Genomic DNA, 25,004 nt, shown 5'->3' on the forward strand with positions numbered 1-25,004 from the left:
AAACTCAATTTAATCAGATGTATTTGAAACTGTTCATTGATAACGCCTCAGTAGGTAATACAGGGATTTACTTTTTGATTAAAAATTTATTTATTTCAATTAATTAATTATTAATACGATTTATTTTTATTTAAACCTTTGATTATCTTTATAACTTATAAAATTAATTATAAATTTAACTTTATTTTTTTAATAATAAAAAAATCTATCCACTTAATCAGCTGACTGTCAAATTTGTTGTTTGTTATTGTCATTGGTCAACCTTCATATTATTATCTTCTGGTAAATCATTTACAAGTGGAAATCGATTTGATATGTGACTTTGAAAGGGTGATATGATACCGGAAGGCTGCCTAAATTTTTTGTCTAAATGGAGATTGTGGATAAGACCCCTATTTATTCTTTTATACGCGTTAGCCGCTTTAATATTCGTGCCTTTGTTCTTGGTAAAATCAGTTCAGGATGGGTTTAATCGGAGGGACCAAGAGATCCTTATCGCCGGGATTTTTGTTCTTTTGGCCATACCAATTTCTTTATGGGAAATTATTTTGCACGTTATTCATTACACACAGCCAAAATTACAAAAACACATAATCAGGTAACGAAATTTTGAGAAAAAGTGATCATTTTTTTGTGATTATCTTTGTAGAATATTATGGATGGTACCGATTTATGCAGGAAATGCTGTAATATTTCTTATTTATATTTAGGCTTAATAAAATAATAAAAAATCTTTTTAGTGGCTTGGATTAACGTACCCAAGTTACGCAATTTACGTCGATTGTGCTCGAGAATGTTACGAAGCCTACGTAATTTATAATTTTATGAAATTCCTTTTAAACTATCTAAACATGGAGATGAATCTTGAGGTGAGTTTGGAATTAAAACCTCAAGTGAAACATATTTTTCCTTTGTGTTGTTTACCGGATTGGGAAATGGGGAAAGAGTTTGTGCACATTTGCAAACATGGGATTTTGCAATACACCGTTATTAGGCCATTAACAACTGCCATAGCTTTGTAAGAAATGTTTTTATTTTGTAATTTTTATATTAATAATTTAATTTTAGTATCTGCAAAGTAAACGATGTTTATGGAGAAGGTGAATTTAAAGGAAACGTTGCTTTCCCTTACTTAGTGGGGGTTAATAATATAAGTCAATTTATCGCTATGTATTGTCTGGTCATGTTTTATAAAGCTAGTCTTGCGGAGTTAAGACCGATGAAACCTTTACCAAAGTTTCTATGTATCAAAGCTGTCGTTTTCTTTTCATTTTTGTAGGTTATCTCAAATAATTATTTAATCAAAATTAAAAATAATTTTATTATTAACAGCCAAGGTGTTTTGATAGACGTTTTGGTCTATTCTGGTGCTATTACCCCAAATAAACCAAACAACGATGATGATCTCAGCATATCAACAAGATTACAAGTAACCTATCCATTTATTTTATTCTAAATCAAAATAATTTCATTTCTTTTAATAGAACTTTATAATATGTATCGAAATGTGCATGGCAGCCATTGCACATCACTATAGCTTCTCTTATAAACCGTACATAAGACCTGGATCATCTCAATCGTGTTGCGCCGCTTTCTTTGCAATGTTGGATGTCTCTGATGTGCATCGAGATATTCAGGAACATTTAGGGATTGTCGGCTCATCGATTAGTAGGAGAATACGAGGACGAAGTATGTATACTATGACGAGGGGCGAAGATGAGTACTCAAATTTAGTACCGAAATCATCAAGCGCCCCAACTGGGGGTTTGTATCAAAACGAAAGTGAAGAACAGTTTAGTTACGGCTCAATTGAGAGTGAACCAAATTCGGGGAGGAGGAATTTATCTCCTGTCCCTATACATACGAATATTAATCGTAAAAATGATGATGATGGCTTTATAAATTTATGAATTTGATTAAAAAAATAAATAAAAGATATAAGAAGATTGGAGAAAGATGACAAGATAAGAGTATTATGGTTTATCTTTTTGTTATTTCTAAGATTAATTTTTCTTTTGTGTAGCATAAAAGTCTGTATATTTTTAAAAGTATGTAATGTTTATAATAATATAATTTTGTTTATTTTTTTTTGTCGTTTTATTATTGAGATGACTTTTTATCCTTCATTTATTTATTTGCCCAAAAAGAAATATACATATAAAGTATATACATATCATATATATATATATAGGGTACAGCATAGCTGATTACTAGAAAACCAAAAATAAATACATATACAGGGTGGTTCAGTTTTTAATCGGGAAACTTTACTAGGACGTAGTACTTGCCAAAATAACACAATTTTTTTATATAAACATAGGGTCGCAACTCTTTTGTTTTCGAGCTATGAGCGATCAAAGTTGAGCTAAAAATTTACATTTTATTATTTATTTCGGCTATAAGTAAACCGAAGAATTTGAAATTTGGTATGTATTTACTACTGGTTAACATCTTGTTTTCTAGCATACCTTAAGCTTCCCTAGTGCCCTCTAAGGGGATGAAATTCACCACCCCCTTGGTTCTTTTTAGAAGAACTTTTTAACGCAATGCAATATTAACATAGAAAAATATGGGTTGTACAGCTCATTCTTTAGTGGTTCTTTTTTGTCTCTTTAGTTTTTCTCTTAAAATTGATAGTTTTTGCGTAAAAAAATAAAATATGTTACATTGCGCGGCAAAGCGCTACCTACAAATAAAAAACAAAATTTTAAGTTGGCTATGGAAGATGTAAACTTACCAGGATTTTGGGCTAACACAATAACACAAATTATTTACGATTTCGTCTCTTGACTTGTTTTCTCATTAAAGTAATAAAAAATTTAATTAAATTTAAGTTAAAATAATCATTCAAAAGATAAGTAACATTTAATAATAAATTAAATAGTATACTAAAAAAATGGAAATTACAAGAGAAAAATGTTAAAAAACAAACAGAAAACTAATTAAGAATCAAAATGACACAAATTTATCAAAAAAACTCATTACAAAAATAAACACAATTAATTTAAAAATTGTTCAAAATGCATGCCATTGTTATCAATGCATTTTTGGCATCTTGTAACAACAGAATTAACTGCTGCTAATATTTGAAACGGATTGTTCCTTAAAGTGTTAGCAGCGTCTTTTATTTTTCCCAACAGTTCTTCCCGAGTGTTTATTGGAGCGGCGTAAACTAGATTTTTCATATAGCCCCACACAAAAAAATCTAAAACGTTAAGATCAGGAGACCTTGGTGGCCAGGCAACGGGACCTCGGTTTGCCTCTTGATAATTGACAGGACCTAGTCGTCCTATCCGTCTATGACCATGCACGTACGTTAGCGCTGTAATGCGATGGTGCCCCATCCATCTGAAGCCAATGTTGCTCCAGATCACCTAGAGGAACGTCCGATAAACATTCCGCCAAATCGTTTTGCAAAAAATTTAAAAACATCGTTGCGTTCAAACGAGGTGGCAAAAAATAAGGCCCACAGAGGTTATTATTAATGACACCCATCCACACATTAAAACTAAACTCTGTTTGGTAGGTTTTTGGACGTATTGCATGGGGATTTTCATGCTCCCAACTATGTAAGTTATGGTAACTTACGACACCCCTTCTTGTAAACGTGACTTCATCTGTCCACAAAATCTTCTTACAAAAATTTTGGTCACGTTCAACAGACTGTACAAACCACCTACAGAAAGTTACTCTTTTAGGACCATCTTCAGGTCTTAAATTTTGTACAGGTTGAAAACGATAGGGTTTCCTGTGGTCCTTCTTCAGAGTTCGTAAAATTGTACTTCTTGAGACTCGTAAATTTTGAGCTTGAAGTAGTCTAGCAGCTATGCGACTGCTTAATGTGCTGTCATTATCAAAAAGGTTTAAAATTGCTCTTTGGTTTCTGTTATTTTGATTATTTCGTACTTGCTGGGTATTTAAACCATATTGTCGAAAACGTTGATGTGTATTGATAAATACCTGAGGATCAGGACATCTTCTATTAAAAAACCTTCTAGCGTATTCTCTAGATGCCGCTTCCGCATTTCCATCACAAAAACCATAAATAAAATGAATGTTTGCGTATTCTTCTGTCGAAAATAATCGTGGCATGATCAATTTTTCGTAGTTTTTTAAACAATGATCAACAATAAAAAAATAATGATACTTTTACTTAATAACAATCAAGAAATATTTTCAATAATTGTCAACAATTAAGAGGATTTAACGTAACTAACAGCTCGTCTCAATACAAACATAAATTGTTTTTTGAAAATCAAAGCCAACTTCTAGAGTAATTTTAGCTAAGCATGGCGGTACATGGCACGACATTCCATTTTTTTACACAAAAACTATCAATTTTAAAACTAAAGAGACAAAAAAGTACCATTAAAGAATGAGCTTTATAACCAATATTTTTTTATGTTAATACTCCATGGCGTTAAAAAGTTCTTCTAAAAAGAACCAAGGGGGTGGTGAATTTCATCCCCTTAGAGGGCGCTAGGGAAGCTTAAGGTATGCTAGAAAACAAGATGTTAACCAGTAGTAAATACATACCAAATTTCAAATTCTTCGGTTTACTTATAGCCGAAATAAATAATAAAATGTAAATTTTTAGCTCAACTTTGATCGCTCATAGCTCGAAAACAAAAGAGTTGCGACCCTATGTTTATATAAAAAACTTGTGTTATTTTGGCAAGTACTACGTCCTAGTAAAGTTTCCCGATTAAAAACTGAACCACCCTGTATATCAAAGTAATAACCAACAAAATAAAAATAATTAAACTTAACATTTTGATTCTTGTTCCTCAAGAAGCCTGCGCTTCAAGGTGCATTTAAAAGATCTATTAGATTTCAACTGAAAAACATCTGAAAAGCAATTATAAATTGTAGGTGCTCTGTACGCAAAGCTACCACAAAATTTAGCAGATTTATGTTTGGGAATCGTCAACAACTTCGTTTGTCTTAGATTAACATTATGTATTTGCGATCTTGGTACTAAGATACAATATAAATAATAAGGCAATTTGTAAAATATTACATTGTATAACATAACAGCTAGCAAGAGTGTACATCTAGGTTCCATTTTTAAGATAGAATATCTTATGTAATAGGGGGTAACATGTTCTCTACGATCAATCGAGTATGAAAACCTAAGTCCGCTGTTCTGAAGTATTTGAATACGATTTTTTAAAGTAGCTGATAGAAAATTGTAGTAAACGTTACTACAGTAATCAAGTTGACTTAGAATTAAGGAGTTAACAAGTCTCCATTTCAATTGTGGTGACAACAATGACTTAAATTTATATAACGATTTTAACTTATAGTAGCACACACCAATTTTCTTATTTACATGTTCCGCAAAATTAAGATTACTGTCGACAGTAAGACCTAAGTTGTTGGTCGATTCAGAGAACGCTAAGACAGTTCCATTGAGGTGTATAGGAACCGATAAATTATCGATTGCTCTTCTGCGAATGTTGGTCGACCCGACACACATACATATAGTTTTTTTCGCGTTAAGAATTAACCCGTTAACAGAACACCACTCACAAATATTCTTTAAATCAGAGTTAAGCAAGCGCACCGTGTCATCAACACTGATAATATCACAAGAGATGTAAATCTGCGCATCATCCGCGTATTGATGAACCGAACAGCTCGTCACTACATTTGGCATGTCTGCCGTAAATAAGTTGAATAATATAGGACCCAAAACACTTCCCTGTGGAACACCTTGCTTGACTAGGATACCGCTAGATATATTACCATTAATCTTTGTATGTTGAGATCTGTTCACAAGATATGACTGGAACCAATGTACAACATCTTCTTTACATCCATAACGGACTAGCTTGGCTATTAGAAGCTGATGATTGATGATATTAAAAGCCTTACTAAAGTCCAGGAATACAACGAAGGTAACTCTTGAGGCATCAATTGCACAGCCTAAATCGTTCACAATTTTAGTTAACGCGGTCGTTGTGCTATACTTCTCCCGAAATCCAGATTGGCATCGTGGGAGTAAATTAGTATGATTCAGGTGATGTACTAGCTGTGAAGCAACAATCTTCTCTAATATTTTAGATAAGATAGGTAACACACTAATCGGTCGTAGGTCTCCTAGTGACGTAGCATGGCTCACTTTAGGTAGAGGTGTTACTAGAGCGATCTCCCATTGTTTCGGATAAACTCCGTATATTAGTGAGAAGTTCATTATGTGAGTGATTTCTTGGAGGCAGTACTCCAATACAAGTTTTATCATTTTCAGATCGATTGCATCCAAACCACAAGCATTTGATTTTATCGTGCTAAGCTTATTTTTGATGTCTGTGTCGTTCACCACATCGAAACCAAAACAGTCGTTGCCACCCAAAATATATGTTTTATTAGAATCAAGGCTGTGCAACGACAAAAAAGGTGAAGGAATAATATTAGCGAAATAATCATTTATTAGCTCTGGATCTTTAAGTGATTCGTCGATTGTCTTGGTGTTCGTTGAGTGCACCTGATTGGTGTGCAGTAAGTGCCACAATTTTGAGGGATTATTGACGTTACTATTTATCTCTGCCTCAAAAAAAGCTTTCTTTTCGTTACGTATTGCCAAAGTGACATAGTTTCTGATATCGGTATAGTACCTTCTGTGGTTGCTACTACCAGTACGCGAAAACTTTTGGTAAGCTTTTTGCTTTAATTTGATCATCTCTTTGATCGTAGGGGTAATGTATGGACGTGATTTTCGAGTAACAGTGAAATCCTTCACTGGGGCATGCGCATTGAACAAAGAGATTATTAATTCATTTAGAATTGTAACCTTGACATCAATGTCCTCCGTCAGATATACATCACCCCATGGTAGATGGGATGAAACAGTTCATGGTTGAAGTACTTATAGCTTCTGCAAATAAATCGCTGACATTGTGAGCGTATACCAGAAACATCAATTCGACAAAAAATACATTTATGATCAGTCGAAGTTAACATATCTCTCGCACCAGCTTCGAGAGCCTGCGCTCCAATTGATATACAAATGATATCAATTAGTGATTCAGTAGATTCCGTAACCCTTGTGGGACATTTTATTACTTGTTTTAAGTTGAAAATGTCGAGTATGGGACTTAGTCCATTTACCTCTGGAATTGCATACGGAAAGAATCGAACGTTCGCATCTTCAACTAGTATAACGTTGTTGAAGTCAGTATTAATTGTAGATAGGACATTTTCAAGTTCGACCAGACATCCAATTTCAGCGGATGGGGGTCGATATATTAATCCAAATGCATAGGTTTCATAACAGTGCGTAAAACCCAACCATAACTGCTCAAGGTCCGATTTGAATCCATTTGATACAGCTAGTTAACGAAAGATGGCGCTAGTGCGAAATTAGAAATTAAAAATTAATTCATGAAACCTACTTGTTGTAAATGTTAGTTGCTCCAAAATAAATTTACTTTAGAATTAAATTAATATAATATAAATATATCAACGATAAAATTCTAAAAATACACAACATAGGGTTCGCATTTTAAATCTGGTTACCATAGCAACCATTTAATTTTGATTACAACAAATACATGTCATTGTGGGACATAAGCTTCTCAAAAGTTATTCAAGAATGGAACGAGAATTAAGTGGAAGAGCGTCTTCAACACGACCCCCATCAGGTATTTCTATGCCAAGAACAGCTTCCGTGGTAAAAACACCCATTAAAATATAAATCTACATTCTTTCAATAATAATCATTTTCAGATGTCAAGACCGTTAACACAACAAGGTTTAACGGGGTTAAAACCATCAACAGCAGGTGGGCAGCGTATCTATAAAGATAACCGTTTCTATTTATCTAAACTTCAATCTCAAAACACCTCTCTTCGTGATGAAATCGCAAGATTAAAAAAGTTAACCGATGAGAATAAAATGAAAACATTAAATTTGGACGATTTGCATAAACAAGCTCAAGAAGCGGCTAAAAGAATCGAGGAAAAACAAGAATTATTGTCAGCTTATAATATTGCTTTAGAAATGCACATTTCGAAAACGAAAGAGGACGAAATTTTAGGAGAGATAGAAAAAATGAAGCGAGATAACGATTTAAAAATGAAAGAACTCGATGGGGTCTTAACGAAAAAGATTCAAATGCAAGAAAAAATTGATCGGATGGAAAAGGAACAAGTTCGTAAAGAAAATGCGATTAAAGAATTGATTGAGTTGTTGCCCGAACAACAAAAAGAGGAATTTTTTGATCTTCAACGTCAACACGAAAAGGTGCTAAATGAAATTCAAGAGTTACAAGATGAAATTAAAAAGGAAAAAGACGAAAATGATAAATATAAAACGATAATATCGGAATCTCCTGAGCTGCAGGAACGATTTAAACTAATTCAAACAATCCGTAACCTCGAACATCAAGAAGAAGAGTTACAAAATTTCTTATCAAACACTCAAACACCCGCTCAACAAAGAGAAACCCTTCTTCAACAAGTCAAACAAGACAAAGCTGATATCGAAACATTACAAAAATTATTGGAGACACTCGAACAAGAAATCGTTCAAATGGAAGAAAAAATTGCTGAAATCAATAAAGAACTCGAAAATAAAGATAGCGCACGTTTAAAAAAACATAAAGAACTTCGAGAACGCGAAGCTCATATGGACGCTTTCATTGAAACTTACGATGAAAAAGTTTCAACAGCAAAAGAAAAACTTACCCAAGCCAACGATACGGTTATTTATCTTTTGGATCAAATGGTTGAGAATTTGGCCGAATTCAACATAGAAGAGTTTGGGATGACTCAAATTGATTCGAACGATCAAAGCTTGGAAGGTTGGAATAAAAGATGCGGAGCCTTTCAGGAACAAATTGCGAAATTAACGAGGTTTAGCGAAAATTTTGAATCGGAATCAAACCGTATCGAAGCTAAAAAAGCTGAAATGTTGAAAGAAATTGAGAAAATGTCTGATATTGAAAAGTGTAAAGAGGAAATGGCGAGGGAATGTACCCTTTTGGAGGACCAAAATCAATTGCTCCAAGCGAAGTTGGAGTCCACGAAAGCGGCTCTTAATGAAGGGTTAAGACGGAAAGATGAAATTGAGGTGACTTGAAAAATCAACCAATATAATTAATAAATATTCTTTTATTTTTTTAGAAAAAATTAGAAGATAATCCTACTTATCATGATGTGGTGGAAATTCAGAAAAAAATTGAAGAACTTGAAAGCAAAAAGATGGAAATTGAAAGTACTATAGAAGCTGAAAAAAAGGATACTTCACTTGAAGACGTTATTAATGGGGTTAGGGCTTTAATGAAAGAAAGAAACGAACAGCTCATTAATGAATTAAAAAATAAGATAAACAAATAGATAAGATTTATTTTTAATTTCATTCAACGTTATTTTGTGGTTAATAAAATAAACACAACTCGTTTATAATAGATTCTTTATGTTAATTAACCACACAAAAAAATTATTTTTATACAAAGATTAGTTTTTGTTCATAGTTTTATTAGTTTTGTTGCTTTGTTAAAATTTGGAACGAATTTAACATCAATCATCCAGTACAATCGGGTTCTTGTTTCTTGCCAAGAAAAGTTTTACCAGAATCGAATGCGAGCAAAAAAAAATTAAGTGTTCTCGACAGCGAATTTATGGACAGTATCAATTTGAACGAGGAGCGGAAAACGCGACTCCCACTCTCGAAAAATCTGTTCTTCGTTGCTGTTGGCGTCCCCTCCGGCTTCATTATATCATTTGCTGTTGTATACTCTAACGATATCAAAACTAACAGAGAAAAAAATTTGAAAAAAGAAAGTTCCAAGTTGTAACAAAAAATTGATTTCGATAAAGTTTTTTTAATAAAAGTTTAACTAGTTAATTAAGGTGGTGTTTTAATTTGTAACGTTAAATTTTGTTTGTTGATTAAAGGAAGTAATTTAGAGCTTAAAGGTAAGTTGTTTTTATTTAAAATTTTTTTTTTTAAATATTAACAAGTGGTCACCGTCAATGTCAAAAGTACAAATGAACCATCTGGTTTAAATCGAAAATAGACTCTACTTAAAATAAGCTTTTATGCGAATAACAATATCTTTTAAAACTTCAAATTCTTTTGCCCCTATATATACTTATTCCTTTTCCCCCCTTTACAATAGCTTAATTCTCCCTTTTTTAATGAACAATAACTTTAAGTGCCGCATGTGGGAAGTGTTTCACTTCGAAATGACTCACATTAACAACAAACTTCTTGTGATAAACATGGTAAAATGAAGTGGCATTGAATGGACGTGGGTTGAATTTAGATTATTTTTAACAGCAACGTCACCAAGTCAATGTAATTTCACAACATTTTTCAAACAAGATTTTTTTGTTGAAGAGTTTTAAATTTCATTATTTAAAAGGTTCGCACGGATGTTGTATTGCGTTCTCAATGGTCTCGCGTGGGAAAATAATTCAGCGTAAAATCCAATTATTTATTTGGATTAAGGTCAAATGTAAAAAATGTTTAGGGATAAAGTTTTTTTAATGATTTTAGTGTTTTAATTGTACGAATTATTACAAAAAACTATAATTAATAGCTATTTATATATACCCGTGCGACGATAACAACAATAATAATAAAGATAATGATAAAGTGGTGGCGACAACCACACTCATCATATCAGCCCAAGAATGCCTTTAACCAAGCTGATTCATAGTTATACAAGAATAAACTTGTTACAAAAAATATTAATTTTTTAACATCAATATACAGGATGATTCATAAGTAATGGGCCAAATTGTAAATGTACGTTCAGGAGGCCAAAATAATAATATTTTCATTAACAATAATGGGTCTTAGTCTGCTCCTTACTGAGATACAGGATGTTAAAGCGAAAAAAATAAAATAGATTTTTGTTAATAGATCAGCTACTTTTCTACATAATGACTCATAGTTGACTTATAGTTTTTGTAAGGGTAAACAATAATGTGTGAGGGGATTTGAGTTAACTCGTAGATGTCGCCACATGCGCCATATGAATTAGATGAAATCAGCTACAAATTTTTTATCGCTCATTATTTTACAACATACTTGTTTAATTTGGATAGCCCCATCATTTCTGTAGAAAAAAGCTATACTTCTTTGATCTTGAAAATATTAACGATTTTCGAGATATTTGAATTTTACTAATTCACTACACTACATTTCACGGTGGTCGACGTAGCATTAATCTGTTAAGACACAAGCATGGCATGGAATGTTGACATTTACCTAACCGTAATTGATAATTGATAACAATATTAAACTGAAACCATAAAAAAATTACGTAATAAAACAATTTATTGTACGCCAGTTAATAAAACGAAATACAACATTAGAACAGACTTGAACTAAGACCACTTACGACAACTGTTATCAAAACCTACATGTTAATGTTGTGCGAAGTTAAATTAAATTTAAGCTTAATTATGAGCTACTGCAAAAGGTTTTCAACATGACTACCACCAGCATTTATACACGCATTTAACCGTTTGGTTAAGGATTGTCTGACTTTAAAAAACGTAGCGGGATTATTTCGTATTGAATTGGCTGCATCTTGAATTCTATTCCATAACTCGTCTCGTGTATTTATAGTAGGTTCAGCATAGACCATTGATTTCATGTAACCCCACACATAAAAATCAAGTGGATTAAAATCGGGACTGCGAGGTGGCCACTGAAATTCACTACCACGTCCAATCCAACGGTGAGGGAATGTTTCATTCAGATGTTCGCGCACAGCACGTGAAAAATGTGGAGGAGCACCATCTTGCATGAACCACATATTTCTTCTTAGTTGTAATGGAAGATCTCCCAAGAGGTCGACTAAGTCATTATTTAAAAAAATTAAATATGACTCTCCATTTAAATTAGGAGGTAATTCAACTGGGCCCAGTAATGTATTGCCTATTACACCGCACCACACATTTATTTTAAACTCGTGCTGGAAATGTCTATCTTTTTTTAAACGAGGGTTTTCGGTTTCCCAGGCATGACTATTTCGCCAATTAAAAACTCCGCGTCTGGTAAAGGTTGCTTCATCCGTGAAAAGAATGTTATTTAGGAATGTTGGATTATTATTCAATTTTCCTTTTAGCCACTGACAAAATTGAACTCTGATTCGATAATCTGTTGGAAGTAAATTTTGCACAGGTATAAAATGATAGGGATATAAATTTTCCTTGTGTAAAATTCTAGTCACGGATGGTTGGCTTATTCCAGTTGCTGCAGACAATCGACGAGTGCTTATTTCAGAATTTTGCGCAATTCTTACCAAAATTTCATATTCTTGCTGCGTAGTGATAATCTTAGGACGTCCTGTATGATATTTTGGACGAAATGAACCTGTTTCACCCAATCGATTATAAATATTTTGAAATATCTTCCGGTTTGGCTGCCTTCTGTAAGGGTACATTTCACGATATTTTCTGGATGCTGCTTGCCCAGAAAAACGTTCTTGTGCGTAAACGCATAACATGTCTCTCATTTCTTCGTTTGAAAAGTGATTATGTCTCGGCATTTTGATTTATGTTAGGACAAGAATGAATCAGTTTACTTAACAATAAAATGTTTTAAACTATTCATTAAACGTAAAAGCTCATTGACGTTTCATAATTCATATGGCGCATGTGGCGACATCTACGAGTTAACTCAAATCCTCTCACACATTATTGTTTACCCTTACAAAAACTATAAGTCAACTATGAGTCATTATGTAGAAAAGTAGCTGATCTATTAACAAAAATCTATTTTATTTTTTTCGCTTTAACATCCTGTATCTCAGTAAGGAGCAGACTAAGACCCATTATTGTTAATGAAAATATTATTATTTTGGCCTCCTGAACGTACATTTACAATTTGGCCCATTACTTATGAATCACCCTGTATAAAACCCGTGCGACAATAGCAACAAACCTCCCAGCAACAAACTTTTACCCGTAATTTCCTATTTACTTTCTTAGCTGATATCTTCCTTATAATTAGGGATAGCGAAAAACTAAATGCACCACTTGAAAGCTTAAATCTTTCTCTATCTAAAATCAGGTTTTCGTCTGCCGATAAGTTGATATTAAGATCAATAAAAAATGAAGAACACCGCGCTGTACTTAAAAGAGCTCAAAATTACCAAACTTCAAGGCCTTGTGCAATTGTTACGAAACCGAATTTTAAAAAACTGTTATCACAGTCAGAAAGGGCGCTCCTTCTGCTATCTTAATCCGGGTTTTCGTCGGTCAATATCTATCGGCGTCATGCTTAAATCACCCTTAATGTCCATCCCTACACGCAGAAACGCTTAAGTACTCTTCCTCTAAATAACTTTCTTATATGAGCAGGAGAAAACTCTAGAACTATATCTATCTTATCGAAAATTTCCTGCTCTTTCTAGTGGTGTATAACACGCGACGATCGCGCGCTTGCACATACACGTTTTGTGCCAAAAACTACTAACGTTGTGGATTTTTCTGTTTCTAGTTAACTCCTATTTGTGACAGAGTCTGTCACGACGACCTGAGTGAAAATCATTATAAACGATTTATGGAAAAATCCCTGAAATCGGTCTAAAGATTTAACTTTTGTGCAATTTTTTGGTATAGATTTCAAAATTGTTCCCTCATTTTTAACCCTTTAACGGTTAGCGGCTTTTATAGAGACCACTTGTCAATAAGGTCAAATAGTTGCATTACCATAACTAAATCGTTTCTAAAAACGAAAAAATAATGTACCCGTTAAACGGTTTAACGAGTTATGACGCAATCGATATTTTTTTCAAATGGCAATCCCCCATTTTTATTACGGAATACAAAAGAAGATTTTTTTCTGAATCTATACTCTGTTTTTAAACCGGGAGGAGTAAACGCGAAAGTCAGATTTACACTAGGAAAAATCACCAGAAAATATCACTAGATATTTTGGCGGTAAATTTAAATTAATAATTATTATTATTTATTTATTTACTTATTATTGTATTTATTTTCGTTTGTTATCGTCAACACTAAACATACAAATTAACATTGAAGTTATGAGTGTATTTATTTCAAAATATAATAAAGAAGGGTTTAAGAACACAAAATTTACAATAATGACACGAAACTGTCGAATTGTCAATAACCTAACCTTCAAATTCAAATTCAAAATTGCCTGTGTGTGAACCTTCCTCGCATTCAACCAATCACGTGCAAGATCAATCTGGTGACAAATTTAAAATACTCCTCCTGGTTTAAAAACAGAGTATCATTGCCAAAGAAAACTTCAAGGTATAATTAATGTTTGTAAACAAAACTAACCTTACCTAACATTCCTTCACGCTATAATTGACATTACAAAAGAAAACTTCACGCTATAATTGCCATTACTAATTGCTAAAGAAAACTTCATGGTATAATTAATGTTTGTAAACAAAACTAACCTTACCTCACATTCCTTCACGCTATAATTGACATTACAAAAGAAAACTTCACGCTATAATTGCCATTACTAATTGTCAAAGAAAACTTCATGGTATAATTAATGTTTGTAAACAAAACTAACCTTACCTCACATTCCTTCACGCTATAATTGACATTACAAAAGAAAACTTCGCGCTATAATTGCCATTACTAATTGCCAAAGAAAACTTCATGGTATAATTAATGTTTGTAAACAAAACTAACCTTACCTCACATTCCTTCACGCTATAATTGACATTACAAAAGAAAACTTCACGCTATAATTGCCATTACTAATTGCTAAAGAAAACTTCATGGTATAATTAATGTTTGTAAACAAAACTAACCTTACCGAACATTCCTTCACGCTATAATTGACATTACAAAAGAAAACTTCACGCTATAATTGCCATTACAAATTGCCAAAAAAAACTTCATGGTATAATTAATGTTTGTAAACAAAACTAACCTTACCTCACATTCCTTCACGCTATAATTGACATTACAAAAGAAAACTTCACGCTATAATTGCCATTACTAATTGCCAAAAAAAACTTCATGGTATAATTAATGTTTGTAAACAAAACTAACCTTACCTCACATTCCTTCACGCTATAATTGACATTACAAAAGAAAACTTCACGCTATAATTGCCATTACTAATTGCCAAAAAAAACTTCATGGTATAATTAATGTTTGTAAACAAAACTAACCTTACCTCACATTCCTTCACGCTATAATTGACATTACAAAAGAAAACTTCACGCTATAATTGCCATTACTAATTGCCAAAGAATACTTCATGGTATAATTAATGTTTGTAAACAAAACTAACCTTACCTAACATTCAGCGTCTGAAGACACAGGGCTAAACCCGAAACTTAAAAATATACTGTTACCAGACGCGTAGAAAGGATAACACCAACAAGTGGCTGTAATCCGAAACCAGAAGAAGAGATAAACGTAAAAAAGTATAAAAGCACGTACAAATCTATTGTTTATTCAATTATTAATCAACTTCTTAATAACCCACATATTAATTCGTTAAAATTGTAATTCGTAGTTACTTTAATTTTCTGTGTGATTGTTTTTTGAAAATAAAACTCTTTTTAAAAACAAACCAACGCGGTCGGTTATTGTAATTATACAACTTAGGGCTGAATAACAATTAAAACTAGAACTAACACTTGCACTAGAACTATACTCTGTTTTTAAACCAGGAGGAGTAAACGCGAAAGTCAGATTTACACTGGAAAAAATCACCAGAAAATATCACTAGATATTTTGGCGGTAAATTTAAATTAATAATTATTATTTATTTATTTACTTATTATTGTATTTATTTTCGTTTGTTATCGTCAACACTATACATACAAATTAACATTGAAGTTATGAGTGTATTTATTTCAAAATATAATAAAAAAGGGTTTAAGAACACAAAATATACAATAATGACACGAAACTGTCGAATTATCAATTACCTAACCTTCAAATTCAAAATTGCCTGTGTGTGAACCTTCCTCGCATTCAACCAATCACGTGCAAGGTCAATCTGGTGACAAATTTAAAATACTCCTCCTGGTTTAAAAACAGAGTATAGTACATTCAATATTAATATTGGTTACATAAGAAAATTTTCGAGAAAAATTAGTTTAAACTTTAATTATTTCAAATTTATATAAATGATAAAAATAGCAGTAGCCATGAGTAACTATGGTAACCAATAATTTTTAACAATTCCCTGTTTGTCAAAAACTGATTTAGTAGCTTCTTGAGGTGTGGTGGCGCGCCATCTTGTTGGAATAACTGCCGTTGGAATTGAGTTGGGTCAAAATTAGCGGGATGGAAGGAATAGCACAGTTTTCAAAAATTTAAACATGTCTTTCCAGTTAAGGTTTCCTCAAATCTTTTGCGGATATTGGGTGTGCGCATCATAATGTCTACAGTAAAGTAACTAAATTTAAAGTCTACTAGTATGTTTACTAGTAACTCTACTAGTATGGGATGTAATCACAAAGTGTCCTGATTTTTCAGCATATAATACGGTGGTGAGGGAAAAAAGTAGAGTTGCCATTTAAAAAAATAAACTTTTTGAGATACGGAAATTTGACGCACATTTCTGACCATCCCGTATAACTTTAATTAACAATTGTTGTTAAATTAAAGTGTATAATTGTTATTAAAAGACACCATTAGAAAGAGCAGAAAATTTTCAATAAGATAGATATGTTTCTATAGTTTTCTCCCGATCAAATAAGAAGGTTGTTTAGAGGAAGAGTATTTAAGCGTTTCTGCGTGTAGGGATGGACATTAAGGGTGATTTAAGCATGACGCCGATAGATATTGACCGACGAAAACCCGGATTGAGATAGCTGAAGAAGCGCCCTTTCTGACTGTGATAACAGTTTTTTAAAATTCGGTTTCGTAACAATTGCACAAGGCCTTGAAGTTTGATAATTTTGAGCTATTTTAAGTACAGCGCGGTGTTCTTCATTTTTTATTGATCTTAATATCAACTTATCGGCAGACGAAAACCCGGTTTTAGATAGAGAAAGATTCAAGCTTTCAAGTGGTGCATTTAGTTTTTCGCTATACCTAATTATAAGGAAGATATCAGCTAAGAAAGTAGATAGGTTGTTGCTATTGTCGCACGGGTTTTATATATTGATGTTAAGAAATTAAAATTTTTTGTAACAAGTTTATTCTTGTATAACTATGAATCAGCGGTTGTCACCATCACTTTATCCACCTTTATAAGTGTCACCTCGTCATAGCTTGTAAGCTAAGAATAAAACAACAATTTTCTACAATCATTTTTAAAAAAATCGTCAAAAATGGAATTCTTAAGATATATTCATGAAATACTCACATATTATAGAGCAAAGCATGTACTTTCTAATAAACGAAACCATACTTGAATATCTCTATTCGTTCGTGAGATATTAATTTTTTAAATTAGCCCGAATTTTTATTATTTTATAAATACAATTTTTTGAAAAACTCGCCAAAAATCGAATTTTTACGTTATCTTGATGAAACACGCAGGATTTATGGAGTAAAGCATGTACTTTTATATAAAGAAAACCGTAGTTGAAAATCCTTATTCGTTGGTGAGATGTATAATTATTACCTCAATTTGAAACGATTATTTTAAGTACTTTTTAATGAACTATTTATTTTTTCTATTTTTAGATAAAAATGGATCGTTCGGACAGCTCATTTTGTAAATCGCCAGCTGATCAACTATTAAAAGCAGTTCAAACAAATGCAATTTCAACGATAAAAACCATCATTGACGAAAATAACGATTTAATCAATGAAATTTATCCGAAATTTCAAAAATCGATCGTTCAAATTGCAGTTTCAAATTATTCTAAAACCGTTTCAAAAGAAACAGTTTCTTGTTTAATAGAACTCGGAGCCGATCTTTATTTAAATGTAAGCGATAATAATAATCAACAAACCGTGCATTTCGCCGTTTTGGGTCAAAACCCAACAATTTTAAAAACGATCGTAAATAAACTTGGTAAAAATCGGATTAACGATGTCACAAAAATGAAAGAAACTGCTTTACATTTATTGATACGAGATGGTGATGGGAAATCAAAAGATTTTGAGAATTGTTTGGATGTTTTATTAGAAAGCAACGATGTTGATGTTAACAAAGAAGATAGAAATGGGAATACGCCTATTTTCATTAGCGTTCGAAAAGGTTATAAGAACGTTGTTGCAAAATTATTGGGTTCAGGAAAAAGAGTTGATGTGGATAATTATAGTTATCGAGGGAAAACTTTGAGGGAAATCATTTTGAGTTGGAACATTGAAATTAACGACCAAAATTTTAACCGAAACCCGCATGAAAATTTAATCAGTTTCATTAATACGAAGAATGAAGATGGATTTATAAATTATTTTAATCAAAACGAAGATAATTTTGATTTTAATGACGCTATTTTCAACAACGAGACGATCCTTCAAAGCGTGTGTGAAAAAAATTTAATCAAAATCGTCGATTTTTTATTAACTAAAGAAATCGATGTCAATCAAATTGGGAATTTAAATCGAAAATCGCCCTTAGAGATTGCATCTGAAAATGGGTTTCACGCGATTTTTAAAAAATTATTACAACAACCATCAATAAAAATCAACGAAAACATCTTAATAAATCTATTACAAAACGTTATTTATAAACCAAACGAAGATTGCAACCACAAAGATTGCTTAAAATTTTTATTGAATCAAAACAACGTTAACATCCCTATTAACGTTTATAAAGATGGAAACACCCCGTTACATTACGCCGTGAAATATTCAGATCGCGAAACGATTATTAATTTATTAAAACGCGGAGCTTCGTTGGGAAACAAAAACGTTGAGGGTGTTATGCCGATCGATGATATTTACGCGGGAACTTTAGAAACGCATTTAAATAATTGCATAAAAACGAAGAATAACCCACCGTGTGATCGTCAAAGCACAATCGTTTCGTTTGATTATTCCACGTTATTTTGTAATTACCCCAATGAGGGGTTAAAAAATTACGAGAACGTTTCATTAATCGATGGGAAAAATCAAAAAATTATTCCGGAAAGTGATGTAATTTTATCGATAAGTAAAAATTCGGATTTAAAATATTTGCTGAAACATCCCGTTGTTTCCGGGTTGTTGTATTTAAAATGGGAAAAAATGAAACCGGTTTTTGTTATTAATTTCATTTTTTATTTAATTTTTATGATGTCTTTAATCGGATTTATTTTTTTTAAGGAATATTCAATTTTTTATTATTTGTTATCGTTTACATTTACTGTATTAGTTTTAAGGGAAATTATTGAATTGTTTTTGGCCCCATTAGTTTACGTTAAAGATACAGAGAATTATATCGAATTCTTTTTAATCCTCGCAACATTTTTAACTATATTTTATAAAAATAACGAATCAGATTTATGTTATAAACAAATCTCCGCCAGCTCAATCGTGTTGGGCTCTATTGAGATGATGTTATTAATCGGGCAATTACCACTATTTTCGACTTATATCTCAGTGATTAAAACGGTTACTTGGAATTTTTTTAAGTTTATAATTTGGTCGATATTTTTACTTATCGCTTTTACCCTTGGCTTTTATATCATTTATCACGAACCAAAAGAAATCAATAAAAATAACTCAACAAAACCCGAAGAAACCGACTTTTTCGCCGACCCTACATTAACTTTCATCAAAGTAATCGTAATGAAAATTGGGGAATTGGACGCGAGTTCTTTAACATTAGAAACTTATTTAAGCAAAATATTTTTTTTATTTTTCATATTTATGGTAACAATAACCCTTTCGAATGTGCTTAACGGTTTAGCTGTAAGTGATATACAAACCATAAAAAATAACGCGGAAATCGTAAGTTTAGTTGAACGAATCGACCGGATTGTTTATGTAGAAAAAATGCTTCTTGGTGATACATTATTATCAAAAATTTTAAGAGCTTTTGTGCGCTATTTTTGTTGTTGTAATGATAATTGGACTGATCACGAAATCCCAACGTCGATTGCTAAGAAAATATTTTTGTTTCCTTACACATTCAAAAATAACCAAATTGAAATGTTACTTTATTACAAAGGCGAAATTGTTAAAGAAAATAAACTAACTGGTTGTTATAAAAAATGTGATAAAACTCGCATGAATTCCAAGGTAATGAAGAGTACCAAAGAGATTGTATTGAAACGATTAAATTCGGACCGAGAAATTGTCGAAGAACGGTTATTAAATGTTAAAAGAAGTATTGATAAAATTGTTGATGAATCGAAAAAAGGGAGTGTTGAGTATTTGGACGTTATAAATAATTTGAATGCTTTAGAAAAGAATTTTTGTTAATATTTTTATTAAATTTATTTTTTAATTATTCTTTTTTTAGTAGAACGTCTCTTTTTTGTTGTACAATTTATGTAACGTTTAAATAAATGTCTTAAAACTCTTGTATGTGGGGCCTTTGTACATCCCCACACATTATAATTCATTCAGGGGTCAGAAAACCAGCCCAAAGTTTTAATAAACGTTAATATAGAACAGAAGGGTATGTTATTTATATCCGAAATTTGGTCTTCCATTTCACACCCTCTACAGAGGGATGTGGTTGCCAGCTTCATGTAGAACATGTGCTTATTACGTAACCTGCAGTGCCCAATCAGGAAGTGGGTGAGGAGCCTCAAATCACTTTTTAATTTTCCCAGGAACTGAGTAAATCCCTTCCGGTCATGTCTTTGCAAAGACTGCTACTGCAGTCTCATCCGATCTATCGCAAAAAGCTCGATGGGAGATGGAGTTGATGAGCTTTGATGCTGTATGCTGTATTATCTAGCCGTCTTGAGAGACGTGCTGCTTCAATTGGTCTCCTTATTGTGCTCTCAAACCCGACAATATCGACACGATCCATCAAATGATTCTTCATTCATTCATGTCCTAAGAAATTGTTAGAGCCCAGGCTCCTCATTCATTGTTACCAATGTTCTAACATCAAATCCAGATATTGACTGGCTCTTATGGTCCCTACAGACGCTCCGACTTATCCGACGACTTGCCTGCGCAGTTCCGGTTTGCGTAGGCAAGTCCTAGCAATTTTTCGCGATTCAGGCAGCCTGTGCAGGCGGATGACCTGGCCTGTGCTAAATCCGTCTTGTTTGATATTTTTATAAAACTGTGCAGGCAAGTTCGTACGTGTGTAGGCAAGCTCAGTCCGTTACCTCAGTTTTTGTCGTAAAGTAACTAGTTAAAATACTTAACTTAACCTATAAAGTGAACATACTTAGTTTTCTTTACGTAAATTTACAAAATGGATACCAGAAGTATGTCAAAAGACTTTTTATTGAGTTTCATCGAACATTACAAAAACTTTCCATGTCTTTGGAAAGTGAAATCCAAAGAATATAGTGATAAACATAAAAAATCTGCGGCATACGATGTGTTGGTCAACAAAATGCAGGAAGTAGATCCAAACGCCACAAGAGAAAGTGTAGTAAAAAAAATAAATAACCTGCGCAGTGCATACAGAAAGGAAGTGAAAAAGGTAATAGCCAGTAAACGTAGCGGTGCTGGTGAGGATGAAGTACATATTCCTAATCTTTAGTATTACGAATATTTAACATTCCTCGCCGATCAAGAGGTTCCAAGATCTTCCTGCAGTAATGTTGATACACCACTAGAAGATTCAGAAGATATATCTGAGGTTAGTGTTAAACAATTATTTGTTAATGATAAGAAGTACAGATCGGTTTCTATGTATTTTATTTACAAATAAAAACATCATATTTATGTAGATGTAAAGTAATACTTATACATGCATAAGTTTGGTTTTCTTATCAACAGATTTTATTCTAACATTGAATAATTTTATTCTGCCACTCCACTGCACCTTCATTATTAAAATAAGAAACAAACATTTCACGAACCCGTTTTGGATCTGCCGCTGGATTTCGATTTATACTAGTTTGCAAATTCATAAAACATCTTGTATCTATATTATCTAAATCTTCCGTTCGTATATAATCATTTGAACACTTTCTTCTTAAGTAATTGTGTAAAACACAGTAGCAAGCAACTGCGGTATCGGTGTTATGTAATTGTAAAGGTATGGCTGTATGAAATATGCGAAATCTGGCAGCTAAAATGCCAAAAACATTTTCAATAATTCGTCGCGCTCGTGATAGCCGATAGTTATATATTTTAGATTCTTTGTTTAATTCACGTTGAGGAAATGGTTTTAATATATCTGCTCGTAGGGAGAACGCTTCATCACCTATAAATACATATGGTAATTCTTCACAACTGTTTAAAACTTTTGTAGCAGGAGGTATATTCAGTTCTTGGTTTACTAATTTATTAAACAAGTTAGTATATTCAAGTACACCACCATCAGCGATTCTACCATTTACTCCGTAGTCAATCATAATAAATTCATAATTTGCATTTGCAATAGCCATTAAGACTAAGCTGTGTGTTCCCTTGTAGTTGTAATAATAGGAACCACTTCCAGATGGAGGTACTATTTGGACGTGTTTTCCATCAATTGCACCTAATAAATGAGGAAAGTTCCACCTTCGTTCAAATGCTTGTGCAATTGATCTCCATTCATCCTCTGAGTTAGGAAACTGAAAATAAAAAAAATATATATAAAAGTTAAGATTTGTAGCAAATGTATTTTTTGCTTTTTAGACCCATGAGAATTTAATTGAACACTCCTTGCCAAAAACTCCAAGTTCAGTCGAATCACGACCTAGGAGTAGTGCGGAAAACCAAAAGTAAGTAATAAACTACAAAATATTAAAGAAGATGATCAATTTGACTGCATTGGAAAAACAGTTGCGGTAAAACTGCGAATGTTACCAAATGACCAAAGGATTTTCGCAGAGAAATTAATAAATGATGTTTTATTTGAGGCAGAATTAAGTGCTTTAAATAGAACGAGTAAAGTAGTTGCCAATAATAATAATCAAGAAAATGTCGGTTATCCTAGCAATAACCAAAATCATAGAAATGGCAACTGGGGCGAACACCAAAATTACAACAACACATTAGTTGGATACATCACAAATTTTGATACAGAAAAATATTAATAAAGAACCTAACTTGTGTAATGATTTTGTAATATATGAAATAATATATTCGTTACTTACCTTTAAATAATCTTTTCTTAAAGCCTTCCAAATAGCATGACAAGTATCTGGAATTATATAGCTTGAGGTGATATTATAGTAGAATATTTTAAACCTGCGTATGTTCTTCCCGTTGCTATGTATCGAAGTGTTACGGTGAGACGCTCATGACAACTTACAGCTTGTCGCATAACTGTGCTCTGCTTTTTTATATAAGGTGACACTACCCTTAATAATTCGAGATAAGTTTCTTCATCCATTCTTAGGTAATTAAACCAGTCGCCCTTTTCAATTCTTAATTCCGATAATAAATTTGTATGGGAAAAACTATTTCTTTTGAGCAACCACTCTTTTTTGAATTTATATTTCTTCTTTAATAAGCTTATTATTAGAGCACTTAACAATAGAACATCACTACTTCCCTCCATGCTGAAAAACTGAGCTAATCCAGCAAATGGGACTGTACGTGTGGAGGCAATTCCATGGTTCAGGCGGCCTGTGCAGGCCAAAACTGCGCCGTAAGTGCCTGTACCGGTAAGTCGGAGCGTCTGTAGGGGCCTTTACAACCTTCGCTTAATATCACCATCAACCTCGTTAATCAACGTTCCTGACTTCGTCAAAATCGTCTCGAACATCTAACATCATCTCAGCTTTCTACATAGTTCTAAACAATCTTCAATATGGTCGCTAACAACGAAAAATATCTTTTAGCATCTTCGTGAACATCTCTGGTACTTCATAACATCTTTTATAATTAACAACAAATTAAAATATAAATATGAAATGATGCAACCCAAATTGCACAAAGAAAAATATAAATAAAATACAAATTTATTTAAGAGCAACGGTTGGAATTAATCAATGGTCCATAAACTTTTTGGAATAGGATTACGTGATCAAATAATATGTTAAAACGCCGCATAAAGAATACCTACTGTTACCAAGACAAAACACAACAAGAAAATAAGGAAATGTATAAAAAATCAATAAGGAAATTAAGTGTTTAAAGGTGACGAACATTAATTAGCAATAAAAAATTCCAAAAACATACTAAAACATTAATTTATTTTATACCTACTTCATTGTTTTTAAAATAACCTTAAAAAGTAAACACGTTTTCAACACTTCTTAATTTATCACTCGATATTCGAATCGATTCCAACCACGCTAACAATTCTTCGGGTGGATTCGGAGATTTCGGTTCGTTCTCTTTCAACAATTCCCTCAGAACTTGTCTAGCATTGACAACGAGAAATTTTTGTTGACTCATGCAGACGGCCAAAACGAAACCATCGCGTAAATTAATCATTTGATGTTCCAAATAAAACGATTGTTCGTCCCAATAAATAATTTTCGTTGTGATCTTAAACGAAGTAAAAAGAGGAATTGGTCTTCGATAACGAACGTTGCAAGCCGTTTGTAAAACGTCTCCGCCAACGTTTCGAACGATTCGGGTAACCCCGATTCGTGAGTAAAATAGTATTCTTGCAAAATCCATTTCGCGTAAAAATCGGGCGTTGTTCATGTGGCGAAAAACTGTATCTAAATCGTTTGTTGTACAAATTCCTATTTAAAAAATTTAATTAATTCATTCACTTTTGATTTGATAATGTATTTATTTACCATAAGTTAAACTTGTGTCTAAAATATTAATTGGTTCCTCATAAATCGCACAAAACCACAAATTGTAAGATATCCGTAAAAAATAATGCACATCAAAAAGATTAAATAACCCCAAAATAATTGAAAGAGTAATTATTGCGTATAAATTAAATTGATCCAAATCAATTTCTAACTTAAACATTTTCTTGGTTTCGTTAACTCAACTTGTTATTGAGTTGAACTGAATTTTTTATTTGATTTATGCCATTCTTTTCCATACAATTAAGTAAAAATTGTAGGTTGCGATCATAAAAATGTTTTTAATTTTTTTAAGGCGAGTTTAAACTTG

At 32.5% G+C, this 25,004-nt stretch overlaps 4 protein-coding genes and 1 long non-coding RNA gene across 5 annotated transcripts; 3 read left to right on the forward strand and 2 right to left on the reverse strand.

Moving 5' to 3' along the window:
* The first annotated feature begins 226 nt into the window (after positions 1 to 226).
* On the forward strand, positions 227 to 2,087 carry LOC111416568 (transmembrane protein 184C). Its single transcript, XM_023048626.2, has 6 exons — positions 227 to 598; positions 650 to 686; positions 741 to 1,018; positions 1,069 to 1,275; positions 1,333 to 1,429; positions 1,485 to 2,087. The coding sequence occupies exons 1-6, from the start codon at positions 336 to 338 to the stop codon at positions 1,908 to 1,910; spliced, it is 1,308 nt and encodes a 435-aa protein (XP_022904394.2). The 5' UTR covers positions 227 to 335; the 3' UTR covers positions 1,911 to 2,087.
* A 5,328-nt stretch (positions 2,088 to 7,415) lies between these two features.
* LOC111416574 (intraflagellar transport protein 74 homolog) lies at positions 7,416 to 9,853 on the forward strand. The gene is made up of 3 exons (XM_023048632.2): positions 7,416 to 7,672; positions 7,729 to 9,072; positions 9,126 to 9,853. The coding sequence occupies exons 1-3, from the start codon at positions 7,595 to 7,597 to the stop codon at positions 9,336 to 9,338; spliced, it is 1,635 nt and encodes a 544-aa protein (XP_022904400.2). The 5' UTR covers positions 7,416 to 7,594; the 3' UTR covers positions 9,339 to 9,853.
* LOC111414577 (transient receptor potential cation channel protein painless-like) lies at positions 9,456 to 20,379 on the forward strand. Its single transcript, XM_071199794.1, has 2 exons — positions 9,456 to 9,920; positions 17,607 to 20,379. Exon 2 carries the CDS (start codon positions 17,613 to 17,615, stop codon positions 20,277 to 20,279), a length of 2,667 nt encoding a protein of 888 aa, XP_071055895.1. The 5' UTR covers positions 9,456 to 9,920; positions 17,607 to 17,612; the 3' UTR covers positions 20,280 to 20,379.
* A 1,290-nt stretch (positions 20,380 to 21,669) lies between these two features.
* On the reverse strand, positions 21,670 to 23,775 carry LOC139431691 (uncharacterized). The gene is made up of 2 exons (XR_011641748.1): positions 23,075 to 23,775; positions 21,670 to 22,549 (listed from the first exon to the last, which is right to left on the reverse strand). It is a non-coding gene; the product is annotated as an uncharacterized lncRNA (long non-coding RNA).
* A 321-nt stretch (positions 23,776 to 24,096) lies between these two features.
* Positions 24,097 to 24,963, reverse strand: LOC111414579 (protein THEM6-like). Its single transcript, XM_023045967.2, has 2 exons — positions 24,677 to 24,963; positions 24,097 to 24,619 (listed from the first exon to the last, which is right to left on the reverse strand). The coding sequence occupies exons 1-2, from the start codon at positions 24,855 to 24,857 to the stop codon at positions 24,153 to 24,155; spliced, it is 648 nt and encodes a 215-aa protein (XP_022901735.1). The 5' UTR covers positions 24,858 to 24,963; the 3' UTR covers positions 24,097 to 24,152.
* Positions 24,964 to 25,004: the final 41 nt, after the last annotated feature.

The sequence above is a fragment of the Onthophagus taurus genome, chromosome 11, assembly GCF_036711975.1.
Source record: "Onthophagus taurus isolate NC chromosome 11, IU_Otau_3.0, whole genome shotgun sequence".
NCBI classification, from domain to species: Eukaryota; Metazoa; Arthropoda; class Insecta; order Coleoptera; family Scarabaeidae; genus Onthophagus; species Onthophagus taurus.